Source organism: Lepisosteus platostomus, chromosome 16 (assembly GCF_059453375.1).
Source record: "Lepisosteus platostomus isolate fLepPlt1 chromosome 16, fLepPlt1.hap1, whole genome shotgun sequence".
In the NCBI taxonomy this organism is placed as follows: Eukaryota; Metazoa; Chordata; class Actinopteri; order Semionotiformes; family Lepisosteidae; genus Lepisosteus; species Lepisosteus platostomus.
This window is the reverse complement of record NC_142626.1, coordinates 25,733,482-25,761,447: the sequence shown is the minus strand read 5'-3', so window position 1 is coordinate 25,761,447 and position 27,966 is coordinate 25,733,482. Positions and strand designations below refer to the sequence as shown.

At 40.7% G+C, this 27,966-nt stretch overlaps 2 protein-coding genes across 25 annotated transcripts in view; one reads left to right on the top strand and one right to left on the bottom strand.

The window, feature by feature from the left end:
* The window catches only part of LOC148647083 (NACHT, LRR and PYD domains-containing protein 3-like), a 1,669,284-nt gene that overhangs the window by 102,575 nt on the left and 1,538,743 nt on the right, over nucleotides 1–27,966 (top strand). The gene's annotated exons all lie outside the window — the stretch shown is intronic.
* The window catches only part of LOC148647098 (ribonuclease inhibitor-like), a 465,740-nt gene that overhangs the window by 135,204 nt on the left and 302,570 nt on the right, over nucleotides 1–27,966 (bottom strand). For 5 of the 8 annotated variants that reach the window (XM_088609317.1, XM_088609320.1, XM_088609319.1 and 2 more), the window contains 3 exons: nucleotides 24,861–26,610; nucleotides 13,466–13,639; nucleotides 3,746–3,919 (listed from right to left, as the gene is read on the bottom strand). In XM_088609317.1, the coding sequence (XP_088465443.1) occupies nucleotides 3,746–3,919; nucleotides 13,466–13,639; nucleotides 24,861–26,610 (2,098 nt within the window). The remainder of the gene's footprint in view (nucleotides 1–3,745; nucleotides 3,920–13,465; nucleotides 13,640–24,860; nucleotides 26,611–27,966) is intronic. The other 3 variants (XM_088609323.1, XM_088609324.1, XM_088609322.1) reach the window with 2 other exon arrangements.

Genomic DNA, 27,966 nt, shown 5'->3' with positions numbered 1-27,966 from the left:
GCAGTTTTCACCACCCGCTGTAGGGCTTTGCGGTCAGCAGCACTGCAGTTGACATACCACACTGTGATGCAGCCTGTCAGTGTGCTTTCTGTAGTGCATCTGTAAAAGGTAGTGAGGATCTGGGGACACTGATATTGTTACATCCTACAGTATGTAAGTTTCTGCAAAGAGATATGCATTCCTACAAAAACTTTCAAGGCATACAGTAACAAGAAACTGTGGTGCTCAAAAGAACTGCAAGACTTACGATGTAAGAACAAGGCTTTTATTAAGGGCAACAGGCATGAATATATCTCAGCCAAATATAAACTGCGCTCTGGACTGAGGAAAGCTAAGAGCAAGTACAGTAAAAAACAAGAGGAACAATTTGCTGACAACAACTCAAGAACAGTTTGGAGGAAAATTCAGGAAACGACAAACTACAAGGAATAAAACTCCCGTCACCTTACTGGATGATGACCCCAGTCTCCCAAATAAAGTCAAACAGTTTTATGCTCGCTTTGAAAAACCTGATGTGAAGGCCCCTTCAATACCTTCATTTTCGTATACCCCTTTGCCTCCTCCTTCCTCCATCCATAACGACGAAGTAAGAGCAATCTTCAAAAAACAAAATAAAAGGAAAGCCACAGGCCCAGACAATTTGTCAGCTGAAGCCCTCAGCTATTGTGCTGATCAACTGGCTCCTGTGTTTACCAACATTTATAATACTTCACTTCTTCAGCAGAAAATCACTCTCAGTTTTTAAATATCCACTATAATACCTATTCCTATAATACCTCTTCAGAAATATCTTGCCTCAACGACTACAGACAAGTTGCTCTGACTTCGGTGGCTATGAAAGCACCTCAAGCACTGTACATCTCCTCCGCTGGATCCTCACCGGTTTACCTACTGGGCCAACAGGTCTGTCGAAGACGCCATTAACCTGGCTCTCCATTGTATACTTCAGCATTTGGAGAAGCCCAATTCCTATACCAACATCCTTTTTTTTGGATTGCAGCTCAGCATTCAATACCATTAATCTACATAAATTATTCAGTAACCTGATGACTTGAACATCAACCCTGCTATGTGTCGTTGGATTCCAGACTTTTTAACACAACAGACTGTCAGGGTGAATAGCAGGACATCTTGTTCTCTGACTCTCAGCACAGATGCTCCCCAAGGCTGTGTCCTATCTCCATTGCTCTTTTCCCTTTTCACAAACAACCTCACATCTCAGGATGACTCTGTCAAGATTTTCACATATGCAGATGACACAACCATTGTTGGCCTCATCTCGAATAATGATGAGACTTGTTAAGCAGATTGACTGGGGAACAGCCTAGTGTTTGGACAACATCATCATACTCAACGCTTCTTAAACCAGGAAAGCCATCATTGACTTCCGACTCATCCAGGACAAAATACTTCCAATCTTCATTAATGATCATCCAATAGAGACCACAAACACCTTTAATTTCTGGGTACATACATAAACAGTGATCTTAAATGGAGTACCAGTCAAGAAAGCACAGCAGAGGATGTTTTTTCTTAGGCAACTCAAAAAACAGAGTGAGCTGGCAACTCCTCATTCAATTCTACACAGCCATAATCCAAAGTGTTCAGACAACCTCTATTACAGTCTGGTATGGGAGTTTGGATAACTACTCAAAAGGCAAACTAGAAAGGATTGTGTCCAAAGCTGCAAAAGCTGTTGGCTGTGAACTCCCTTCTATTTCACCTTTCTACCAAGAAAATCATCTCGGACCCCTCTCACCCAGCTCATAATCTCTTTCCACTTCTCCCTTCTGGAAATCGTTTCAGATCCCTCCTCTCAAGGACCGCCCGCTTCAACCTCAGCTACTTTCCCACTGCCATAGGAACTCTGAATTCACATTGAACTCTGAATTCCACTGTATAATGATGCTGCTACATGGAAAGTTGTTTACATATGTATGTGACGATGTTTGTCTGTCTTCTGTTTTATTGAAATCTGTACTGTATATGTTGTATGTACAGCAAGTCTCATCTGTGTTCTTTTCTGTACAGAAAACAAATTCCACTGAATCCTGTTGTGTGGCAAAAAAGAATAAAGAAAGAAAGCAGTGAGAAGTTTTAAGTGAGATGAATAGGTTCTGTGCTGAGCTGTGACTCAGGTTATTAAAGCTTTATAAGCTGAGCTGCACAGAAGTAAGACTGTATATTTGGGAGAGCTTGGGTGCTGTAGGTTTTACATGAGGTTTTCTACCCTCCCAAATAAATCTAGACTGAAGTTTGCCCTGAAATGTAACTTTATCTGACATTAAAGAGATACGTTTTTACTGTCAGCTAACTGACAAAGCAGGCAGTGTAGCATTTGAAAACCATCAACATTGCTTTCAATAAACAATTATTCAGTTCAGGGTCACAGTTACCCAGAGCCTGTCCCAGGAAACACTGGACACAAGGCAGGATTGAACCTTGGACAGGATGCCAGTCTATCAAAGGGCACACACTCACACCAGTGCCAGCTTTCCCAGAAGCCTATTAGCCTGCCATCATGTTTGTGGACTGTGGGGGAAAACTGGAACACCAGACAAACATGGTGAAAACATACAAACTCCACACAGATAGCACCCCGGGTCTGAAATTGAACCCAGGGCCCCAGTGTGATATCTCCTGCACTGAGCTGATGGAAGCAGTAACCTGGAGACTGCATCCAGGTGCGGGCTCTGCTGGACGCAAGCAGGGGAGGCAAGAGAAAGTGAAACTAGAGACACGATCGACAAGGCAGGGGTTGAGCTGAGAGGAACTGATTAAAGCATCAGGGAGAGTCTGAAGGAGAGTCGTTAAACATGCAGGGTTCAAAGCACAGGGATCATTCCAAGACGTGGTCAAACAGGCAAGGTCAAAGCACAGAGAGAGGAGAAAACACTGGGGACAGTCAAGGCTTGGAAGAAGTAAATGAGACTCTAAAATGAGAAATTAACCAAAAGATAAGTTTTGCATACCTAACTAACTTTCAGACCGACATCCTTTCAGATGTACAGTATGTACAATATCAGAAAACAGAGGGGGAATACTCAAGAGTTAAAAGTTAGATGCAAATGAGAAAAGGAGATTGGCACTTCCACAGCAATTGAATAATCTAAAACCAATCCAATCCGCATAAATCTGCATAAATCCACCAATTCACATTCATTGAGAGAAAATGTGAGTAAAAATTAATATTCAATACTGGAAGAAACATAAACTGCTGGGAACACCTGGCATATCCTAAACAGTTTTTGGTATGAAAATAAATTGGGGAAATATTCTGAAAAATAAATATTTAAAAAATCCACGTTAGGAGTCCTTTTTCTTCTGGGACAAACACCAGATGAACGGCCTTCAGAGGCAGAAAGATACTTGTTTAGAACTGTCAGAACCACAGCCATGAAATAAATCAATGTTCAAATGAAAAAGGACTCTATGAATGAAGTTACATGAAGAATATTACCCACAGAATTCTAAACCAAAAACAACATATATATGTGTATGTAAAAAAGATGGGCAAAATAGGAAAGATTGCATATTGAATCTCTCAGTAATGAGATGTTAAGAAATAACAAGAGTTACAAACAAGAACTTGTATAAAATTCCATAGCAGTTTTTATTCTTTGTACTGTATATGCCTGGCTTCTTTTTTATTTTGTAATTCCTAGGTGTGGATGTATGTGAAAAAGGCAAAAATCATACTTAAATAAAACAATAAAATACAAAGAAATAACCAGTGTTCACTTACCTCAGTGTTGTTAATTTACAGTTGGGATCCCTCAGAGCTGCAGACACCAGTTTCACTCCTGAATCCCCCAGGTTATTGCCACTCAGATCCAGCTCTCTCAGACTGGAGTGTTGAGACTGAAGAGCAGAGGCCAGATCTTCACAACATCTCTCTGTTAGTTTACACCATGACATCCTGCAGAGAAAAAGCCAGGAGCACAGCTGAACATCTGCACAGCTCTTCCACATCTTTCTGTCCAAGTCTTCACTACAGCACCCAGCTCAGCAGTAATATACAACATCATGTCATTATCCATCTCAGAGTGTCCATGGATGAGGGTGATGAAGATAACTGCTGCTTCAAATTTTGGGTTCCAGAAGGAAGAAGAATGATGAGAAGAAACTGTCAGGAAGGGAGACAGTGGGAAACAGGGAGACACATGGAGCTTCAATGAAAAGGGAAACAGAAAGAAAGACTTTGACTTTTAACCATAATAAAAAATGCTTTACATTTATTATTATATTTTATTATGACATCATCTTCTTACAGTTATAACATTGGGTTTATAATTGTTGTTGTTGTTGTTGTTGTTTTTCTTCAAATAGTTTATTAATCCCAAATGTAAATTATCAACACTGGAGTATGTCAACTGGAGACTTTTTATTGTTATTTGTAGATATGCTGAGACAATAAACCATTTGAAGAAAAAAGCAGGGTTTTTATAACACATAAAATAATAAAAATAAAAATAATACATCATAATAATATGAAAAAATAACTAGCATACACACTACCCCAATATACTGTATGAAAAACCCTAAAAAAGAAAAGAAATAGAAAATGATCATGAATTAAACAAACCCCACCCATCCCACAAATATACAACACGGTACACTTTTTACACATGAAAGACTCTCTACACAGACTCTCACATATAACATGGTCAAAACACACCGACACCCTCAAACAAGAATCTTTACAGTTTTACTAGAGGAATTCTAGTGAGGTCCTGCTCTTCACCAACCTCTTAAACACTCTTCTCCTGTACAGACCCTCCACCTAAGACTGTGTTTATCCTGCTCTTGTAGAAGAGGAGTTGGGTCTGGCCCAGCAGAAAGTGATCTGGGTACAATTCTCTTCTTATTGACATAACTCACCCTGAACACAACAGCAGGGCTGCTGAAGGCCAGACTAAGGTTAGAGAAGAGACTCAACATGGGAGTCAGACAGGAGCAGGTGCTATATTAGTGAAAGTGTGCTAGTGTCACAGCACAGAAGTGTAACCATAACCAGAGGTATACAGTAACATTAAATTCATATGGTATATAATACATGAGATGACCTAGGTTCTTAATGTGATCGATGTTTTGGCCCACTTCAGTCAATTGCACAAAAAACAAAACTTTTAATTTGGCAGTGCCTCCACTGGAAACAGCCATCAATTTGAGACTATATTAGACTTTTCAGGAATTTCAACCTTAATTCTACCAGTGATCACAAGATGACTTCACAAGGCTTGTGTTCCCAGTATAATACAATGAGCAAATATCCTCCTTACTTTCTGTAATTTAAAATTGAAAAACGCATACAGACCACGTTGCATTGTGAAATTTCTCAAACCAACAACATATATGAATAACCGTTAGAGAAACTAAAAAAACAACAACATTCACTATAAAGGAATGTACGGAGTCTCTTAAACCAAAAACATCGTTGGCGCGCTTGTTAAGAGGCGAGATGATACTGTATATTCCCCAAATTTAGTAATTTCACACACTTTTAAAAAATTTGTTTTAATATTGGATGGTAAAAGTAAAGTCAGTAAAAAAAAAACAGGTTTGTCCACGATAAAACAGTAAAATAGATTTGAGATCTGAGTACAATAAAACAAACGGTCCGGTGAGAAAAATGTGTATCCTGTGTCCACTGTTCTGATCTGTAAATCAGGTTCACTCGCAGCCTTTGACGATCGAGAAACTTGGTGCCTCTTCACTGCGCTCCGCAGATCCCGAGTGTTTTCTTTGAGAATGAATGCGGATGCCTTGCACATCGTCTCCAGACGTTTTTCCAATCCCGATACAGTCCATTCTGTTTCTCTCTTTTCACGATAATCTCTCCTCTTTTCCTCCAGTTGTTAATTAAAATTAAACTCACCCCCTCCGAGCTCAATAGCCGATCTGTATACTCCGGATCTCTCCACAGTGCTGTCCTAATACTCGCTCTCTACTTTTTGTTTCTCTCAGGACATGTAGCCTCGGACCCCCTCCAGTTCAATGAGCACACGGCATGTTTATTTAACCCGGTTGAATTACAATATATACTGTAGGACGGTGCAGTGGCTTTGTGGCTGGCAGGTTGCCAGTTTGTATCCCGTGGCTGGCAGACGAATCCTACTCTGTTTAGCCCCTGAGCAAGGCCCTTAACCGCAGCTGCTCCAGGGGTGCCCTATAGATGGCTGACCCTGCGCTCTAACCCCAAGCTTCTCTCCCTGTCTGTGTGTCTCATGGAGAGCAAGCTGGGGTATGCGAAAAGACAAAGAAATTGTATATGGCCAATAAAGTTATCTTATCTTAATATAACTTGCATTTTACCTAAACATATTTACATAAACATTATATTCACAAACTGTACCAAAACAACAAAAAATACATATTAAAACTTTAAAATTCACACAGCGCTACAGAAGGGACCGACAGACTCTGCTGGATCTAAAACAGACACAAACTACTTGACAACAGTGGTAGCGCACAAGACTCCCCACTGTGGGTTGTCAGCTTTTTTAGTGAGGTGGGACAATGCGCTGTTTTTGGGAGTGCGGAGTCCACTGGCTTACTGTCTGATTTCTCCGAAGGAGACAGAGTGCCGGTGTGAAATCAACACGTGGGTGAGGTATTCTTATTTTAAATATTTTAAGAGTGAGCGATATCACTTTGTGGAGAGACGAATATAAATTGTTCTCTAGGGAGAGAGAAAAGTTCTGGAACTTTCGGCGCGGTTCTATGACAACAGATTTAGTCAGTCACGTGAGCATTTAATATAGGCAGGCTCAATTAGATACATTACATCACTGGCTGATATAATCAATCAACATAGCGCTGGGGACTGGAGACGTGTTGCTTTTCGTCTGTATGTTTTCATCTGTTTGGTATTGTGGGCTTTTTGTATCCAGTGTATCTTTTCAGCAATAATTTATGACCGACAAGTGCTTGTGGACACTGGATCAAGAATCACTGATTTAAACACAGATATTTCCTATCTTGGGTGCCTCTGCCTGGGGAACCCCCTCCACCTGACTCAGAGCAGAGCAAGCGAACGCGACAGACGCAGAGCGGGGAGGACTTCAAGCGAGAATGAAGCGCCGCGGCTACCGGACCCCACTCCTGAGTGTCCTCCTGGCCAACGTGCAGTCCGTGGAGAGCAAGATGGATGAGTTAAGCCATTAGAGGGACTGTTGTATTCTTTGTCTCGCCGAGACCTGGCTGACCCCCAATACACCTGACTCAGCCGTTCAGCTTGACAGATTCTCCACCTATCGCATGGATCGCTCTGGTTAGACTGGTAGTGTATGTCTAATGATAGTCAACTCTTGGTGTGCAGATGTGAACATTTTGAAACAGTTTTGCTCTCCGGAAGGCTGGAAGTATCGCTAAGGATACCAGTAATTCTGGTTTCTCACTTTTCTCCCCCTTCCCTCTGGTAAGTGTTATAGGAGCATAAAGGCAAGTATGTCCAGATTCAGAGACAGTTTCTTCCCACAAACTGTCAGATTACTGAACTCTACCCCTACCGCTGGCTCACACCGATTTATTTTCTAAGATATATGTTATTTAACTTGTTGTTGCTGCTGCTGTTCTGTGTTTGATTTTGGTGTTAATGTGTTTGTTGTGGAGCATACATGTAGTGAAAGTTAGAGGGCTGTAATTGCTGGTATTTTGGTCCCTCTAGTGGTGATCAGTGGTAGTGATATTAATTTTTATCCGCTGTGTCACAAAGAAATCTGTACAGGCTTTTCCAGGCAGGCTGTATCCCCACTCAAGTTTCCCGTTGTCAGGGGAGATACGACAGATGAGATCAGTGCACAGCCTGTACAGAGCTTTCCCCTCAGCTGTGGCCAGAGACCATTCCTCTAAAGTACGAGACTATAGGAATGTTTGTATATTTTTGTCTTACATTTGGTAACCCTAAAACATTTGCCAGAAGGAAGAAGTTCATATTCAGAATTGAGGATATGGGAAGGATCTGATATAATTTTTTCCAGCCTGTTTGATTATGGATTTTTCAAAGATTATCTGCAGGGAGGGATGCTGTTTCACTCCAATGACTTTCAAAGCTGTTTGGATGAGGAGGGTAATTTGCGATTTAAAATGAACTGATAGATTACCGAACCACACCGTTATACCATATCTGATAATGCTCTCGATGACAGCGTGGTAAAAGAGCAGCATTACTTCCTGTCGAACCCCAAACACTCTAACTCTTTGCAGGAAATATAAGTGCTGCTGAGTTTTGGAGCAAACACTCTCCACATGACTAGTCCAGCACAGGTTACTGTCTATGTGTATACCTAAGTACTTATATGAATCAACCTGAGTGATAAATTCATTTTGGATTACTTCATCTGAGTGATCACCAACTGCTCTGGGAACAAGAACTATTTCTTATGTTTTTTTAACATTCAGAATTAGGTTATTGTTGTCACACCATTGCACAAACCTATGGATTTCTGACCTATACAGATGAGCTGCTTCCTCTGTGCATTGAGCCAAGCACAGCTGTGTCATCTGAGGATTTGAAGATGAAGTTAACTACTGATTGCACAATTATTTGTATAAAGTGTTGAAGAAAGATGTGAAGACGGGGGTTTGAATTTAATCTTTTCTGTAGGGGGTTTAGACTTCCAAGTCACAAGCAGGGGTTTATGGCAGGAAAGGGGGTTAACTGATAAGGATTGCAGATGCCAGCTAGGAACCCCCCTGGGTGTAATGTTAAACTGACCATTTGCCCAGAACATCATAAACTGGCCAAATACCATGAACCCCCCTCTTTACCATCAGACCGAGTGACGTCAGAAACGGAGAAGAAAACTGTATATAACCCAAAAGTTTGTAACAATACGTTGAACAATACTTCGGTTTTGTTGTTTCTTGCGGGAAACAAGACTTCGGCTTTATTGTTCCTTGCATGCAATAAACTCATCTGTTTTACTTCATCTCGGGATCAAGAACCTTATTTCTTCTGTTACAACAGTGTGAACAGAACTGGAGAGTTCAGACAGAACTGAGGGGCACCTGTGCTAGTGGATCGTGACTCCGAAAGGAAGAGTTTTATTGACCTACTGCCATACTGTGTACGATTTGTTAAAAACGAATGGTACCATCTTATAATGTTATGGTTAATGGACATTTGCTTCAACTTGCTTATCAATAGATGGTGATGCAGCATATTAAATGCAGAGCTGAAGTCCACAAACAGCATCCGAGCATAGGCATTGGGGTCCTTTAGGTGTTTAAGAACCAGATGCATAATGCTGTTGATTGCATCATCGGTGCCCCACCGCTGTTTATATGCAAACTGATATGGATCCAGTACAATGCTCACTTCTGAGCACAGCATCGATACCATAATCCTCTCAAAGCATTTCATAACAACAGACGTCAGTGCTACGGGCCTGTAGTCATTATTATTTGGGGGACAGGGCTTTTTGGGTACTGGCACGATTATTGCTTTTTTCCACAGTGCTGGAACAGAGTGAGAGTCAGCAGACTTCTGAAAGACAGGGCACCATGCTGGTGATAATTCCTCCGCACAATTTTTTACAAGAGAGGCAGAGATGCTATCGGGGCCTGTTGCCTTTTTCGCACATATGTGCTTGAAACATTGTGTGGTCATCTGTGGAATTATTACAAGCCTACCAGCACTACTGTCAGCTGTTATAGTATCTAATATACTATCACCTGCAACAGAGAAGTCCTGTGTCTCAAACCTCAGATAAGTCAGTCAGATCATTTGCTTTAGCCAGCTCATCCATTGTATGGAAGCTCTTCTTTGAAGAATTCATGTTTTTATTGTTTGCCACAGCCTCCTGGAGTTCATTGTTTCAAAGTCACTCTCCATTGTCTCCTTGTGTTGATACCTTGCATTCCTGAGTTTTAGTTTAAGCTCTTATTGCAGTAATTTCAGTTGCACTTGATCCTGGTTTTTAAAAGTGAGTCTTTTACGGTTGATGCAGTCTATCACATCCTTAGTTATATATGGTTTATTATTTGGGTACACTGTTCTGCTTTTCAAGAGGCAGCAAGAGGCACATCAGAGGGGTGACCCTACATTAACAGCATCCCCCGAGATGTAGCGCAGACAGAATCTGATATGAATATCTGCCTGTACACTGCAGGGAATACAGTCCCAAAGTAGCTCACATCCAGTCCACACAGTGCCAGTAGCCCAGGTCCATGTCCAGCAGGTGGTGTAGCTGGGTGACACTGGCTCAGACCAGTCTGCTGGTGAAGAATTAGAAGTGATCCAGTTCTGTCTCCATTCAAGTATGTGGCTGATGGGTTGTTTAAGAGGGAACATACAGTGGAGCAGTGGTTAACATGGCTGTATCGCAGTACTGGAGTCCTGGGTTCAGTTTAAGACCTGGGGAGCTGTCTGTGTGGAGTTTGTATGTTCTCTCCATTTCACACTGGTTTTCTCTGTCGACCCTCTGGTGGACTGACAACTAGTCCAGGCTCTTGCGTTGAGCCCATTTTTTGCTAGGATAGGCTCTGGCTCACTCATGACCCTGAATTAGAAACCATGACAGACTGGGCGTCTCCTCCTCTCTCCAAACGCACAGACAGCACCACTCCTCCAGCAGACTGAGGAGGAAATGAGGTAGTGGGGACTGGTCAACCCCACAGGCGTCCAGTAGAAAGAGGACTAGGGCGAGTTTGAGGTCTCCTGCTCGACTCAGCAGGACACAAGGCTGGGCCATGAGCAGATGATGACAACAGTTGAAAGTCCTCAAGTGATTTTCACAGTGCCCTGACGTCTTGCTCTCCCCCAGCCATAACCATGATGTCATCAGTGTACTCTGAGTCCCGGATAGTAGGATCAGGGCAGCCCGGGATTGACAGACTCTTGCTGACCAAGTCAAGCTGATATAGAAGAGGCTCAATGGCAAAGAAGTGGAGTATCTCCAAAAGTGGAGTATATAAGAGTATTTTCAGAACCAATCACCAGCAGTGATCACTGGATTTAAAAGGTACTGTAAGGCCATTAGCTTAACTAATTTCCGTGTTGTTGTTTTTTTTCTTTTTTCCTGGATATTTATGTCTGTTTAGAGGACACAGTAAGACATATAAGAAATCTAAGGATTCTACTGTATACTGTATACTTCTACTATATAATTACTTTTTTTAATTCCAGAGATATTATCAAATGTTTGAGAGGACACCATTCCAGGTAGAAACTGACTATTTGGCTGGAGGTCTTATTAGGCTAGACTAAACTGTATCTTTAAACACAAAAACTGAAAGGAAAAAGAATTCTGAGTCCAGAAAAAGCATTTGATAGAGTAAACAGCCTTTTGTATTTGAAACTTGTAGGGAATTGGGTTTTCATAATGGTTTTATTGTTTGGCTACATGCAATGTAAAACCAACCAAATGCACAGAAACAGGCCTACAGCAACTTTTCCGAACAGGAATTAAACAAAGAAAATTCTGAAGCAATGTTATTGGAGAATCTACTGTAAATCCCTGGAGATAAAAAATAAATTTAATTTATGATAAGATTGGGATAAGATAAAATGTAGGGCAAATGTAATACCCAGAAACATAGAAATCATTAAAATGTAACTAAGAGGTGCTAAAAAATCAGGTTAAACAAAACTTGAATAGATGGAAATTGATGCCTCTCTCATTCTTGGGAAGGATGAACATAGCAAGAATGAAGGTACTTCCAGGATTTCTGTTTTGTTCCAGACCTTCCTTATTCCCCTCAATGACGATTACTAAAACGTTTGTCTATTTTATGTGGTTTAAAGTCAGGGTCCCATGCTATTTCTCTCAACCCAAACAACTATTCCTCTATTTAGTTTCTTTTGTAATACAAATTATTTTCTTTGGCATTTATTTATTTTCATAATGCTTTACATTATATTAGGTGTAAAACAATGTTTTAAGTGTGATGAACAGCTCGTCACCATTTTGCTGGGGAGCTGTCACTCAGGTAGTTGAAGCTTTAAGGTTAGCTGCACATTAGTAAGACTGTAGATCTGGGAGTGTCTGAGTGGTGTAGGTTTTACCTGGATTTTCTTCCCTCCCAGATAAATCTAGATTAAAGTTAGCCCTGAAAATTGACTTTATCTGACATTACAGGGATAAGTTTATACTGTCAGCTAATTGACAAAGAAGGCAGTGTAGCATTAGAAAAACATCAACATCACTCAATAAACAATTATCCAATTCAGGGTCACAGTTACCCAGAGCCTGTGCCAGGAAGCACTGGACACAAGGCAGGATTGAACCCTGTACAGGATGCCAGTCTATTAAAGGGTACACACCCACACCAGTCCCAGCTTTCCCAGAAGTGTATTAACCTGCCGGCACGTTTGTGGACTGTGGGAGAAAACTGGAAAACCATACAAACTCCACACAGATACTGTAGCACCCCAGGTCTGGAATTGAACTCAGGGCCCCAGTGTGATATCTCCTGCACTGAGCTGATGGAAGCAGTAACCTGGAGACTGAATCCAGGCGCAGGCTCTGCTGGAAGCAAGCAGGGAAGGCAGGAGAAAGTGAAACTAGAGACACGATCGAAAAGGCAGGGGTTGAGCTGGGAGGAACTGATTAAAGCACCAGGGAGAGTCTGAAGGAGAGTCGTTTAACATTGAGGGTTCAAAGCACAGGGATCAGTTCAAGATGTGGTCAAACAGGCAAAGCCAAAGTACACAGAGAGGAGAAAATGCTGGGGAAAGCTAAGAAGAAAATGAGACTCTAAGATAAGAGATTAACAAATTGATACATTTTGCATTCCGAACTTTCTTCCAAAGCTACACCCTTTCAGATGTGCAGTATGTATAATATCAGAAAATAGAGGATGGTGAAGTGGAAATCTAATAAGTAAATTGATTCTTAAAATGTAGAGAGCTTTGCAAAAAATATATTGGTGCTTTTGGATAATATATTTCAAGGATGTAATTGCTGTGCTACAGTACGTGCAGAATTTTAGAAAACAGTGCGTCAACAAAGTACACTGTTTAGGTTACTTTAGAAGTCAATGTACCAAAACAATATATGCTGTCTGGGTCGTTAGAATTAGCTGAAAGTAACTGATTAGCTTTGAATAACAAATCTAGTGCTTCTTCTCTCACTCTATGATGTAATCTGTTTTGTCTTAGGGAAAGGGGAAGTTTTTGAAGGGACAAAGCACTGAGCTTTTTTACAGCGCAACGTCTTATAAAAACCCTGTACTGCTTGTAACAAATTGAGTCTCTGGTTGCACTGTGCGAAGTGGCAGCAGGGCTCCCAATATTGCAATATTGAAATAAAGACCTTACTCAGGTGAGAACTCTCTCTTGTGGCTTCCTTGATAGTTATATTTCCATGACAATGGATACTCAAGAGTTAAAAGTAAGATGCAAATAAGAAAAGGAAGTTGGCACCTCCACAGTGGATGCATGTGAAAAAGGCAATATTCTGTGTCTCAGCATACCTAAATAAAACAATAAAAAACAAAGAAATCACCCGAGTTCACTTACTTCAGTGTTGTTAATTTACAGTTAGGGTCCCTCAGAGCTGCAGACAACAGTTTCACTCCTGAATCCCCCAGGATATTGAAACTCAGATCCAGCTCTCTCAAACTGGAGTGTTGAAACTGAACAACAGAGGCCAGATCTTCACAACATCTCTCTGTTAGTTCACACCATGACATCCTGCAGACAAAAAGACAGGAGCACAGCTGAACATCTGCACAGCTCATCCACATCTTTCTGTCCAAGTCTTCACTACAGCACCCAGCTCAGCAGTAATATACTACATCATGTTATTATCCATCTCAGAGTGTCCATGGATGAGGATGATGAAGACAACAGCTGCTCCAAATTTGGGTATGCAGGAGGAAAAAGAAAGATGAGAAGAAATTGTCAGAAGGGTAGACATTGGAAAACAGGGAGACACACAGAGATACAGTGAAAAGGGAAAAAAAGATTTTTTTATAGAAATGTTAAGGCAACATACCCTTTTGAACAAAATAAACCAATGGAACAAAACAAAAAACAACCAAAATTATAACTATAAGAAGACAATAAAAATGTGAACAGCATACAAGCCCAAACCATATATACTGAAGACCCCCCCCCAAAAAAAAAACAACCAAAAATATCATGAAAATACATGAATGCCATTTATCCCCATAATATACAAAACTGCAGTTTTCACAAATGCAAGACTCTCTACTCACATGTAACAGTGTCAAAACCAGACCTTTTCCAACATAAGTATTTTCACAGTTTTACTAGAGGAACTGTAGTTAGATTCTGCTCTTCATCAGCCCCTCAGACACTCACCTCCTCTACAGATCCTCCACCTGAGATTGTGTTCATGCTGGTCTTAAGCCCAGCAGCCCAGCAGAAAGTGCACTGAGCAGAATTCTCTTCTTGTTGACATAACTCACCCTGAACACAACAGCAGGGCTACTGAAGGCCAGACTACGGTCAGTGAAGAGGGGGATCAAGAGGATTAACAAGGATGTCAGACAGGAGCAGGTGCTATAGCAATGAAAGACCAGCTCCCTCTCGGAACAGTTAGAACAGAGATCAGACACAGATGGATCCAAAACAGACACAAACTAATTGGCACCCGGGATAGTGCACAGGATTCTCCACTAGCAGATCACCAGCTCTGACAATAATAAAATTTAAGCTTCATGGTCCCATTGGAGACATTACTTTTACAGCACACTCCCAACATAACAGCACGATGACAGGCAAAAGTTTGCCAATAAAGAAGTCAGTGAAACAGTGTTACAGTACGATAAGGGAGGAGATACGATACATTGTTTGAAAGAGATACTGCAGTAGATATGAAAGATTTCCTGTTTCTATTAGTATTACACTTGGGGACAAAGAGGCGTCTCCCAGATGGGAGAATTGTTAACTCACAATGCAGAGGGTGAGAGACACCCCCTCCTTTCTCTGTATGCAAACTACAGGGGGTCAATGAGGTCTTGTTACTTTTTTGTAATGTAATGCTTTAAGATTCTCTCCAGTTTTTCATGGGAGAGATGTAAGAGCAGCTGGCCTGTAGCTGTTAAGCTCAGTTGGCCTGGCAGTTTTTGTAAGAATAATGATTGAGTTCTTTAACAGAGAAAGGATGATTTGTAGATTGGAGGGCATTTGAAAAAATGCAGCTGAGATGCAGAAATGCAGCTGAAATGGAAATCTATGAGAGGTAGGATGCAGATCATCAGCTGTTTTACTGAGGGAGATCTGTACAGGCTTCCCCAGAAAGGATGTGTATCCTACTGAACCCCCATACAAATTCTCTGGGGAGTGTGAGGGAGTGCAGACAGATGAGATCTGTGCACAGCCTGTACAGAGCTTTCTCCTCAGCTGTGACCAGAGACCATTCCTCTAAGATATGAGACTCTATGACAGTGAGAGCAGGGATATGAGCAGGCTAGGCTAGAGAGAAGGCACTATAGACCTGAGAGGCAGTGCAGATAAAATCTGACATGGATATCTGCAGGTGGTGTAGCTAGATGACTCTGGCTCAGAGCAGCCTGTTGGTGAAGAATCAAAAATGGCCCAGTTCTGTCTTCCATTTGAGGAGTATGGATATTGTTGGTTCAGGCAGATAACACAGTGGCTCAGTGGTGAACATTGCTGAATCGCAGTGCTGGGACCCTGGTCATCCTCTCCAGGGCCCTGTATTGTGCCCATTGCTTGTCAGGTCTGGCTCCAGGTCTCTCATGAGAGTGAATTAGAAACAGTAGAGTCCAGGACCGACAGGGCAGCTCCTCATCTCCACACACAGACAGCCCCACTCCTCTAGCAGACTGAGGAGGCAGTGGGGACAGGTCAACCCCACAGGTGTCCAGTAGAAAGAGGACCAGGGTGAGTTTAAGGTCTCCAGCTTGATTCAGCAGGACACAAGGCTGGGCCATGAGCAGTTGATGACAACTGTTGAAAGTCTTATAGGGTTTTTCACAGAGCCCTGAAATCCTGCTCTCCCCCAGCCATGCCCATGATGTCATCAGTGTACTCTGAGTACCGGATAGTAGGATCAGGGCAGCCCGGGATGGACAGTCCCCTGCTGATCCAGTGCAGCTGATATAGATGAGGCTCAATGGCAAAGGAGTGGAGTATCTCAAAAAGTGACAGAGTACATGAGGGTATTTTCACAACCAATCTTTAGAAGTGATTACTAGATTTAAAAGGTGTTATAAAGTCAAGAACTTCACTCATTTTCTTTGACATGGTCTCTCGATCAAAGCCTGGGTGAGGAATTGACCATGTGACTGCTTTCACCTTGTCCAATTTAGGAAACTAAACTTTAGTATAAAACAGCAGCCCAAAGAGAGCAAGTCCATTCAAACCAGAATGCTGCCTGAGACTTTGTCTGTCACAGGGGAAATCTTGTGATTCACAAACCAGCTGTGAGTTTCAGTTAAATTCAGTTAACATTGATACAGTTGGACTTCATTGTCGACAGAGTATATAATATTCTGATGTATATTGTGATATTCTATGCAATAATCTACAGTAGGCAGTAAGAGCACTATATCCTGGGACAGTCTGAGTTCTCTCACTTGCAGCAGGACTCAAGTCAGGTTCTGTGTTCAGACTTGCACCAAGATCAGCAGCGCTCTTCCTGTTGGTGATAAGAGCAAGCCTCACCCTTTAAGTTTTTAGTATGGCCAGCTGACACAGACATCCAGAGGCAATTTCTGTCTGGAATGATATCCAATCAAACATTTTGCAATATCTCTGGACATGGAGACACTAAAGCCCTACTTTAGAGCTGAAATTGAAGCTACCTTCTTGAGCATTAAGTGTACGAAATCATATTTCTTTTATGTCTTACTGTTTCCATTCAGCAGACAGAAATATCCAGGAAAAAACACATAAAACAAGAAATAGATTTTTTTTTGTCTTCAAAGATCAATATTTTAAGTTCTGGACCTTAAAAAGTCTGAAAATGCTTATAGACCTTTCCCTATAGTATGTGTCTTCTAGCTTGAATAAAAAATAAAAATAAAAATTTGAGACAAACGGAACAAATCTAAAATATTCTACATATTTTATTGTGACAATCTGGAATGGTATTACTAAGTGTGTGGGCAACTGAAACGCCGGCATCTGAGTTCCGTACTAAAAAAAGTATTACAGTGGAAATTTTCCTGTTCTGTTAAAACTATTATAACATAAAATGGAAAATGTGTGTTTTTTCATCTGTTCATTTAGCAGTATTCACAAATAAATGCGCACTTTTCTTCACAAATCTGATGAGCCAAAGCTGAACAGTTTCCTTTTACCCAATTCAATTGGTTTTAGAAAACATATCTTCTGGACACTCGGTTAAACACAAATTTCTTTCCTGAAAATTACATTTAACCCTAACCCTAAAGCAACTCTGGTGAACTTGGCCATATTTATGCTACTCAGACCTGACTACTGTTTCTGAATAGCAGTGCCATCAATTCAGATCACCATATGCCTTGTAATAAAATTAAGTTTCCCCATTTTTATGTTTTTCTATAACTTGGTATACATGAAGATTAATGTATAATGTATATTATTTTAATATATTTATGTTTATTTTAGTCTAGGATGAAACAATTGTCTTTTCTGATGTTTTCAAAACCTTTTCTCATTCCCCATTTTCAGTGTTTACAATTTGTGGTTTAGCCTAAGGAGGAGGGGCTGGCCTGTTGTATATAAAATGGGGAGTGGTGGCGAGAAAGTGGAGTCCGTCTTGCTGAGAGGCTCAAAGGAAGCACTGGCTTAGTGAATTATTAAAGGGCTTTAAAGCTGTTTTCAAATGAATTACATGAAGCCAATTTAAATTTCAAGGTAGACTGTCAACTCTCATAGTTGACATATTTCAATTCTGATGTTATTAGCTCTGATTTATTATTAGGGTCAATAATTTTGGTCTACATGATTGAGAGGATGGGAGCACGATGGAGCAGGGGTGAGCACTGTTGTCTTGAAGCGCTGGGGCCCTGAGTTTAGTTAATGGAGTGCTATCTGCATGGAGTCTGCATGTTCCCGTAGATTTCCTCCAGGTGTTTCTGTTCTCTCCCACAGTCAAAAGACATACAGTACTAGTGGGTTAATTAATTAATTATTTTTTGTGTGTCCTGTGATGGACTGGTGTTCTGAAAAGTGTTCTGACCAGTGTATCCTGCCTTGTACCCATTGCTTGCTGGGTTAGGCTCTGTTTCTCCTGAGACCCTGTATAATAGCAGTTCCCAGTCCTGGTGTGGAACACACTCAGACCACCACAGCTACAGCTCTATCAAGGTCAAAGACTGGGCCTGTACATCCTCAATGGAAGGACCAAAGGGTTTTTTTTAGAAAGGTTTGGTTACAGCTCAGCTCTGGGCAGCAGTGTGGTGAACTATGACCAGTGGACCCCTCTGCTATAAGCACCTTCCCTGTCTTACCACAAACTCTTCTCTCTGACAACAGTCACATCATACTGTACCTCAATAGAGCAAACCTGCATAGACACACTGACACAGCCCAGCAAGCTATATGACCTTAACCTGTGATACAGATGGGCTACAAACATTCAGCAATAGGGTGAGAATGAAGAGCACATTCAGCAATAGATACACTAGACTTGAAATTAAATTTTAAAAGAGTACAAAACACATTCAAAAAAAATAACAAAAGAATGTTTTATTCAAGCTGCAGAAATACAAGAAAAGCACCGTGAGAACCAAAAACACAGACAACCACACAATCCAGATCTATGCCAGGTGCTTTGGGATGGTGAAACACTACAAACACATCCTAAATAACTGAATAAATGCACAATGACAATTCTCGAATCAAGAAGTCAATTATTTAAAACTAGTTTGCAAAAAATGGAATACTTTAAATGCAGAAAAAGCAAAAGAATTGGACATCCAAAATGGATCAGTTTGGAAAACCCATTTTGAAAATCTCATCCCAAATACAGAATCATTAGGCCAAAACAACATAGAAGAAAAACGAATAACATTTGAAATGGCTATTAAAAACAAGTTAAACCCTTCAGACACTCTGATCACAGAACAAGACCTGCTAGACAAACTCCAGGCCCTCAGATCATGACAGGTCTGTGACCAAGATGGAGCGGACAGATACTGAAGATACTGAGACACAGCTGCTTGGAATTTCAGCAGGTCCTGCTCAAACTCTTCAACCTTGTACTGAGAGCCAGGTGTTTCCCTGAGGTGTGCAGTCAAGCACTGATCACCCACATCTATACATTTGGAGACAGGCTTGACCCTTAATACTACCAGGGCACCTGTGTGAACATTAAAATGGGGAAGATATTCTGCAGTATCATGGAAGCCCAAATAATGACCTCCTTTTATAAGTGTCCTCAGTAATAGTGTAGCAGTGTAACAGACTGGCATCCTACCAAACTGCCGCACCCATAACATTTACACCCTGCAAACACTTAAAAACAAACATGTCCACCAAAAAACAAAATTAAAATATTTATCTGCTTTAATAATTAAAAATAGATTCATTTTGGCATGAAGTTTTACAAATGTCTTCACTGTGGAGTAAGAGCTAAAGTCTATGATGTAATTATGGCAAAGGACAGAACATGTACAGAACATGTGCACAGAGAGAAAATCTAAACAAAAGAACAGAATTCTTCACTCAGGCTTGTGGAGTGAGACTGGGCTATAGCCTGAGCCCAACACTGCTCAATATCTATATCAGCTGATGTGCTGGAACAGTCTGCAGCCCTTGGCCTCACACTGCAAACACAGATATCAAATTCCTGCTCCATGCTGATGACCTGGTCCTGCTGTTGCCCACAGAACAGGGGCTACAGCAGAGTCCAGCACTACTGGAGTAGTACTGTCAAACCTGGACATCAACAATCTGAACAAGACAAGAATCATGGTTTTAAAGAAGAAAGACAGATCTCAGGAAAACAGGCCCCACTTTACATTGAAAGCCACACTGGAACACAACCAGCTAAAATACCTTGAGCTGACAATCAGTTCATGAAGGACTTTTCACCTGACAGTGAGGGAGCAGAAGGAGAAGGCGCATAAGGCTTCCCAGACTGTATTGGCTTAATCACCTCTATCACCTCACACACTGAGATAGGATTGTTAAGACTGCTTTTTAAATCAGTAGCAATTGGGGGAACAAGCATCCAGCTAGTAGATATCAACAATGGATTCTGGGGTGAATATAGTAATAGTGTTTAAATCTCTCATTAATATAACTGGGATCTGTGGTGACAGAACTGTTCTCAGCCCAAATCCCAGAAATTAGTTGTGGTGCCCATCACTGCTGCAAGTGGTGTGCCAGACATTTCCCAGAAGACACTATGTTGAGAGAATGTGGAGGGAATTTCATCAAGAGATTTGACTTCATGGGTGCTGAGTAAGTCAAATTCAGTTCTCAGCTTTAGATGTTCCTTAAGCCACTGAGGAGTGGGAGTAGCTGAGCATTGTTTAGTAAGTTCCATTTCTCTTTTCTTTTTATTTTTTTTTAGCATTGAGTATAAAATCATCTGACTCACACTGATGCTTTTAGGGTTCCCAAAGAGTGTCTTTAGACTGTCAATTGTATTTTTAATATCTAAGAGGAAAGATCTAGTGATTCACAAATTTAACAAAGTCATTATCTGAAAGCAATAATATTTAATTGCCCCAAGGGTTCAAAGGAGGCTTGTGCTGAGAAATGTTTTTCAGTGATATCTGGAGCGTGGTCAAAGACCACTATAACATTGTATGCCAAATGTATTCATATAGTCTGTGCCTGGTTCACGATACAACATTGGTGACATTCAGAGTGTCGGCTGCCTCTCTGCCTCTCCAGCCCCTCCTCCACACCAACCATCTGAACTGGTTGATGCCTCCCCATGGGTATCCACTCTGGTAGTGACCAGGAGGAAGACAGGAGGCCTGTGAATCTGTGTGGACCTGAACGCAGTGAACAAAGCTGCTATACCAGACAAGCACCCAATCCCCACAGTGGAGGAGCTCACCACACAATTCTTCAGCTTCTTTGTCTTCACAAAATTTACTTCAAGTTAGTCTCCACCCTTACAGCTGGAATCTCAGCTTTCATCATTCACTCTGATGTCCTTGGCTACAGGAGAGCCTTTCATACTAAGCTTCCACCTCAGCTCTTTCCAGAAGATGATGATAATAATAATAATAATAATCATAATAATAATAATACCTTACACTTACATAGCACTTTTTATATTGCGACGGCAGCCATAGTGCACCAGTACACTCCCCACACCACAGCTCTCAGTGGGGAGGAGAGCAGAGTGATGAACCCAGTTCAGAGATGGGGGTTATTACGAGGCCATGATGGGTAAGGGCCAATGGCAAATTTGGCCAGAACACTGGGGTTACACCCCTACTCTTTTCAAAAAACACCCTGGGATTTTTTATGACCACAGAGAGTCAGGACCTTGGTTTTACCTCTCATCTGAAGTACAGTACCTTTTTACAGTATAGTGTCCCCATCTCTATACTGGGGCATTAGGACCCACAGAGAATTCAGTGTGAGCACCCCCTACTGGTTTCTTCCAGCAGTAACATTAGCTTTCTCTGGAGGTCTCCCATCCTGGTACTGGCCAGGCTCAAACTTGCTGAGCTTCAGTAGGTTGCCAGTTGTGGGTTGCAGGGTGATATAGCTGCTGGCGTGAGAGTTAGAGTCAAACAGTGGTGCTGGGATCTGTTGCTGAGGCAAAGATCTGACAGGAACATTGAAACACTGTTCAGGAACTGTGAATCCTGCCACCTAAGCGGTAAAACATTGGCCCCTGCACCACCTCCTCTCCAGCTGGACATCTGTGGATCCAGCATACCCCATGGCCTAGGATCTGCACACAAAATGGCCAGAAGTGGCCTCCACTGGATCGGTCACTATTGAAGCGGTCACTGACTTCCTGGATTCCCTCTTTGCCCAGTAGGCCATCACCACTGACAATGGGCTGCAGTCTGTGTCTGCTGAGTTTGAGTTTTGGTTGACCGGGGCATACGACACACCTGTAACTTGTAACATTTAATACACTTGTAACTTATTGGTGAATGGGAGGGGTACAGCTAAATCAGACGCTCAAAAATGACATCATGGGCTAATGGCTGAGGGCCACTCCTTCCTTGAGCAGGATCAAGTAGGCACTGACCGGGGTGACAGTGTTTGCTCTTTGTGTTTTGCTTGTTATTTTTTTAACTGAGTTCTCCTTATACGTATTAAGGAGCACGCAGCGTCCATTTCCTGCGGTGACTGAGGAAGGCAAACCTTCCCCCACCCATTATTACTACCCTCTACAGAAGCACCACTGAGAGCACCTTGACCAGTTGTATTGCTGTTTGGTTTGGGAATTGCAACGCTTCAGACCACAAGACCCTGCAACGAATTGTGGAAACAGCTGAAAAGACCATTGGAGCCTCCCTCCCTTCCATTTCTGTCATCTATCACAAACGCTGCATACACAGGGCCTCCAGTATAGTAGATGATCCCTCCCACCCCTACCATAAACTCTTTGATGGTTACTAATATGGATGGTTACTAATACCAGTACCGAAGGAATTCACTGTGAGCTGCCTCAATGACTACAGATCAGTATCCTTGACGTCTATTATTATTAAAGTTTTTGAATGACTTATAGCCAACTTCCTGTCTAACATGCACGTGGACCTGAGCCAGTTAGCCTATAGAGCAAACAGGTCAGTGGAGGATGCACTCTCCCTGAGGCTCCATGACATATTTCAAGATCTAGAAGCAGCCAGATCATCTTTATTGACTGCAGTTCTGCTTTTAACATGATCATACAATTCATACATGAGTTCCCGGAGCTACTGTAGTCACTTAACCAAAATATAATTTGATCTTCCTTTATGAAATCAATCTGAAAATACAGACTTTTGCCAATTTACTAAAGCTATCTGGTTGAGTAGAATCACTTTGAGAAACAAACTCCTGTGAAAAGCACTGCTCTTCAGTTTAAACCGTGTAAATCTGCAAATGTATATTAATGCTAAAGACCATGATGGTCATACTCCAACATGACCTGTCTCATTGAAATTCTCATGATATCAAATCCCTCTTTTTTCATGTTTCATCTGTCACACTCCTCCTCCTCCTTTTTTCCCCCTTCTCACTCTGCAGGGGTCCCAGTGTCCTCATCATCAAAGAGGAGAAGAAGGGGGAGGAGGAAGATTGTTGTAGAATATCAAAATATCAAACAAAGTTTGTAATTTTTGTCTTATTAATTCCTCTTTCTTATTTTAAATTTTAATTATAAAATGTATTATGCATAGTGGCTTTAATGATTAGTATTTAAAAACAAACATGCATTTAAAAACCTCAACTGTGATTTCTGCTTAAGGGCATCTTTAAATTCTCTGACTCTCTCTGAACATCTGGTACAACTGTTTTTTACTCACAGTATACACAATTTGCTAACTATTTTGCTAAATAGTATAAGTCAGTATAGTACACATTATTGTATTTTACTACTGAAGGAAGAGTCTTTCTTTGATAGTAAAATACTGCATTGGTCAGGAATTGAGCCCGAGAGCTGTCTCACAGGTGAAAATTCTACCACTTAACGTAAACATCACTCAGTTCACAAGCCTTTCATCTTCCATTACAACAATAAAAACAGCAAAATGTAATTAAAACAAGCATATTTCCAAAATAACCACAGGTGACTGAGTTAAACAATTCCATACCAATGATTATGAAAAATGTAGAATATGCAATCACTACCAGCTATATAAATATATTGTATTTCATGTATAAATATATTTCAGACAGCAGCCATATTTTAAATAATAAATTAATATTGTTAATGATGTTAAGAAACTTATTATTTTCAGATATAAAAAATTCCCTTTAGTTACATGATTGGATATTAATATTCTATATTAAGTGCATTTAAAGAAATAAGGCAACAGATTAAATAAAGCTAATGTTTTCTCTAATGTCTAATACACTACAAGTTCCACCTATCAATCTTCTTTGGCCAGTGATCTTTCTGTGGGTGGTGTACTGCAGTGTGGTATAGGGGCTTCATCTGTACAGTCCTTGCCTGCTTCAGGCTGTAGCAAGTCTGAGTTGTGCAATATCTACAGACACAAACTAGTCAGAGACAAGACAAAGTTTTCAGAAGGAATGCAATTCCTACCTTCAGCTGTCATTCATTCTTAAATCATTTTACCGGATGATTTAAACCTTCAATATTCCAGCTCACAACGTTAACTGTATTAATTTGATTAATTGCAATTTAGTATGAGGTATATTATAAAATACACTAGCCAATGGGGGAGAGTGATATAGTGGAATGTACAATATCCAAATAATTAAAAAACTAGACCATAAAATAAACAGAAAAAAGTTAGAAAGAAAACAAAATCCCTACAGCCTCTCCCAGCCCAACCCAACCCCTTTCCAAAACAGCTGCCTTGGAAACAAATAGCACACGGAGGTCTCGAAACTGGCATGAACCCTGGCTGCCCGCAGCACCGATTCCCTGACTTCATACAGGTAAAAGCACATGATGACAGAGCAAGGCCCTGGGCTGTGCACATGAGAACGGGGGCTCAAGTACATTTTTTCCCGCAGGTCCAAAAAAGATAGAAAAAAACTCAGAGAAGAAATAGTAACATGATACATTACATCTGCAGCTGAAGTGTCTGAAGGATGAACTGTAAGCATTTCACTTGGCAAACTGCCTTTAGCTTTATATTTAGACATTGTACAATAGAATCAATAACAAATAATTTAAAAAAGTAAAAAATAGTTAATTGTGGGATTTAATGTTGAAAAATAAAAAGTGTGCTAGAGTATAAGATGAATATATCTACTTCACTGAGTACCAGCCAGAAGTCCCCTCACAGGGACAGTTTGGACCTTGTATGTGAAGTAAATCTGAGGTACTTACCTAATGGTTTTTGTTATCTTTGCCACAGGAAGCAATTTCCGTACACACTCCTCTGATGTAGCATATTCACTCATGTTGAAGACATCAATCTCTTTCTCAGACAGAAGTAAGAAATAGGCGAGTGCTGAACACTGGGAAGGTGAGAGCCTTTGTCCTGTACGTTTTACTTTATCCAGAGTCACATTGAGCACATCCATTAAAGACTTGTCCTTCAATTCTCTCAGACAGTGGAAAAGGTTAAAACATCTTTCAAGAGAGGACGTTTCTCTAATGAGTTTCTTGATGTGTTCTGTTGTTTTCTGGATGTCACTGGAGTGATCTTGTGAGTGTGACAGGAATCCCTTCAAAAGCTCCTGGTTGTTCTCCATTCCCATTCCCAAAAGGAATCGGACAAACAGGTCAAGGTGACCAGTCCTGCTCTGGATGGCCCTTCCCAGGACAACTTCATTCAAACTGAACAGTGTTGAAGCTGGTGGGTTTCCTTTCTCCAGTGGGTTAATATTGCTGTTTTGATGGGAACCTAGAACATACAGAGCTGCAAAATACTCCTGGACAGTCAGGTGTAAAAAGGAGTACACCTTTTCCTGAAATAAGACTGAATCTTGTTTGAATATTTCCTTGAACAACCCTGAGTGAAGTGAACAGTTGTTAAGATCAATGTTGTACTTTTTCAGATCTTTGTCATTGAACACAATGATGTTTTTCTCCAGACTTTCAAATGCCAGCTTTCCCAGCTTCAGAATTGCTTCGTGATATGACTTGAGGAGATTTTCTTTCTCTTCTTTCTCTTCCTTTGCTGTCAGTAAGACAAGCAGAAAGTTTGTATAGAACTCTGTCAGAGTTCTTGGACTCTCCCCACTGTTCTCTTCCAATGTGTGCTCCAGAATAGTAACTACAATCCAGCAGAAAACAGGGACATGACACATCATGTAAAGACTCCTCTGTGTCTTTAAATGTGAAATAATTCTGTCTGCTAGAGCTCTTTTCTTACACTTCTTTCTGATGTATTCTTCCTTCTGCTGGTCTTCAAACCCCTGGACCTCTGTCATCCTGCTGATGAGCTCTGGAGGGATCAGACCTGCTGCAGCCGTTCTGGAAGTGATCCAGATGGAGGCGTCAACAGGAAAGTTACCATTGATGAGGTTTATTATCAATATGTCCACTGAAGTTGTTTTTTTCACATCAGACCAGATCTGGTTTCTTCTAAAATTTAAAGGATGTCTGCTTCCATCCAGACCATCAAAGATGAACAGGACTTTACAACAGTCTAAAATATTAGCAGATGATTTAATTTCTGGGCAGAAACACTGAACAAGTTCCTGTAAACTCATTTCTGATTTGATCAAATTCAATTTACAGAATGGAAGAAAAAAAATAAAATCGAAATCCTGGTTATCTTTTCCAGTAGCCCAGTTGAGAATGAATTTTTGCACAGAGAATGTTTTCCCGATGCCAGCGACTCCCTTTATCAGTACAGTTCTGATGGGTCTTGTCTGTCCTGGCAGTGGCTTGAAAATATCGCTGCACTTGATGGAGCGGATCTCTGATTTTGTGATTTTGGAGACGGTCTCTACCTGCATGACCTCATGTCCATGGTTCACCTCAACACAGCTGCCCTCAGTTATCCACACGTGTGTAAAGACATCATTGAGGAGGGTCTGCTCTCCTGGCTTAGCAATTCCCTCAGACACAACTTCAAACTTCCTCTTTAGAGCTTCCTTGTGTTTGTCTTTCAGTGTCTGAAGCCACCCTGAAACAGACAGAACACATGATAATAAAGACACAGTCTGAGGCTGCAGGAGAAACACTGGCAGTGTATTGATAGATCTCTTATAGGGGCACCACCTATTGAGGTTTACATTTGCAAGAGTAAGACACAATCAGAACAGATGGACACAGATAATGTCCAGTCACAGACACAGTCCATCAGAGCTCCAGGCAGCAACTCCTCATTTTTAATGTCCCTCTGATAGTCATGTTCTGCTCTCTCACAGCCTTACAGACTCACCCTATCATAAGGAGAGTTTCCACACAGTGGATATTTCCATTCCTAAGAATGAAGACTAGTTCTGCCCTACTCTAGATATCGGAAAGCTGAGCTGAAATTAATTCATGATGTTGACAGACCATTGCGGCAAAAGCCAAATGTGTCATAATATTTACTGGAATACACTATTCTTAAAAAAATATTTAAAATATGCATTCACTGAATTGATGTGATAATTGAATTTATTGGAACAATTAGAAATTGGTACAGTAAAAGCAATATTTGCACATGGATTAAAAGTACACAATAAATGATTTATGAATACAGTAACAGAATGTGCACAGTAAACACACTACAAGAGTACATATACAGTGTCTATAGAACTCCCTTGAAAAATTGTCAACTTTTGTTGTCTTATAGTTTGGACCTGACATCCTACCTTCAACATCCAAGTGAAAAATATTCTACAACATTTTTAGCAAACAAATAGTGGATAAGAGTCCACCCACTTATAGCAGTGATTCTAAATTAGCTCACATGTACCCAATTACTTTCAGAATCACATGTATTTGATTGATAAAAATAAAGTAACAGTACAGTAACACACAGGAGAAATATAGTCAATTATAATGAAACTCAAGAAACAAGGTTGGGTGAACACAGTAAATCCTTGGTTTAACAGACTAATAGGGGGAAGGGGTCCATTATTGTTGAATGTCTGTTAAATCGCAGTGACTTTTTTCAACCCAAAACACACAATTATATATAGATTATACTAAAATATTTGTTTTCTGTTTCTTTTGACTTATTTTTTTAAGAATTACAATCATCACTATGAAAATTGTCATATGTCATAAATATACAGCACAAGCTGTGTCATAAATATACTGTACTGTATAAGATTCACTGAAACAAATGAAACCCATCAAGCACGTGACTCAGCCTTATAATGCCCCACTGATATTCCTGAATTTTATTTTTCAAACTATTTTAATCTTATTTTAATATTTGTGAATTCCTTCATTATTGCAGGGAAAGGAAAGGCATTTCTGATTTTACGAACAGTTTGAGAAGCCTGTCAAACTGATGGTTTACTGTACCTGCAAACAGGACCAACCC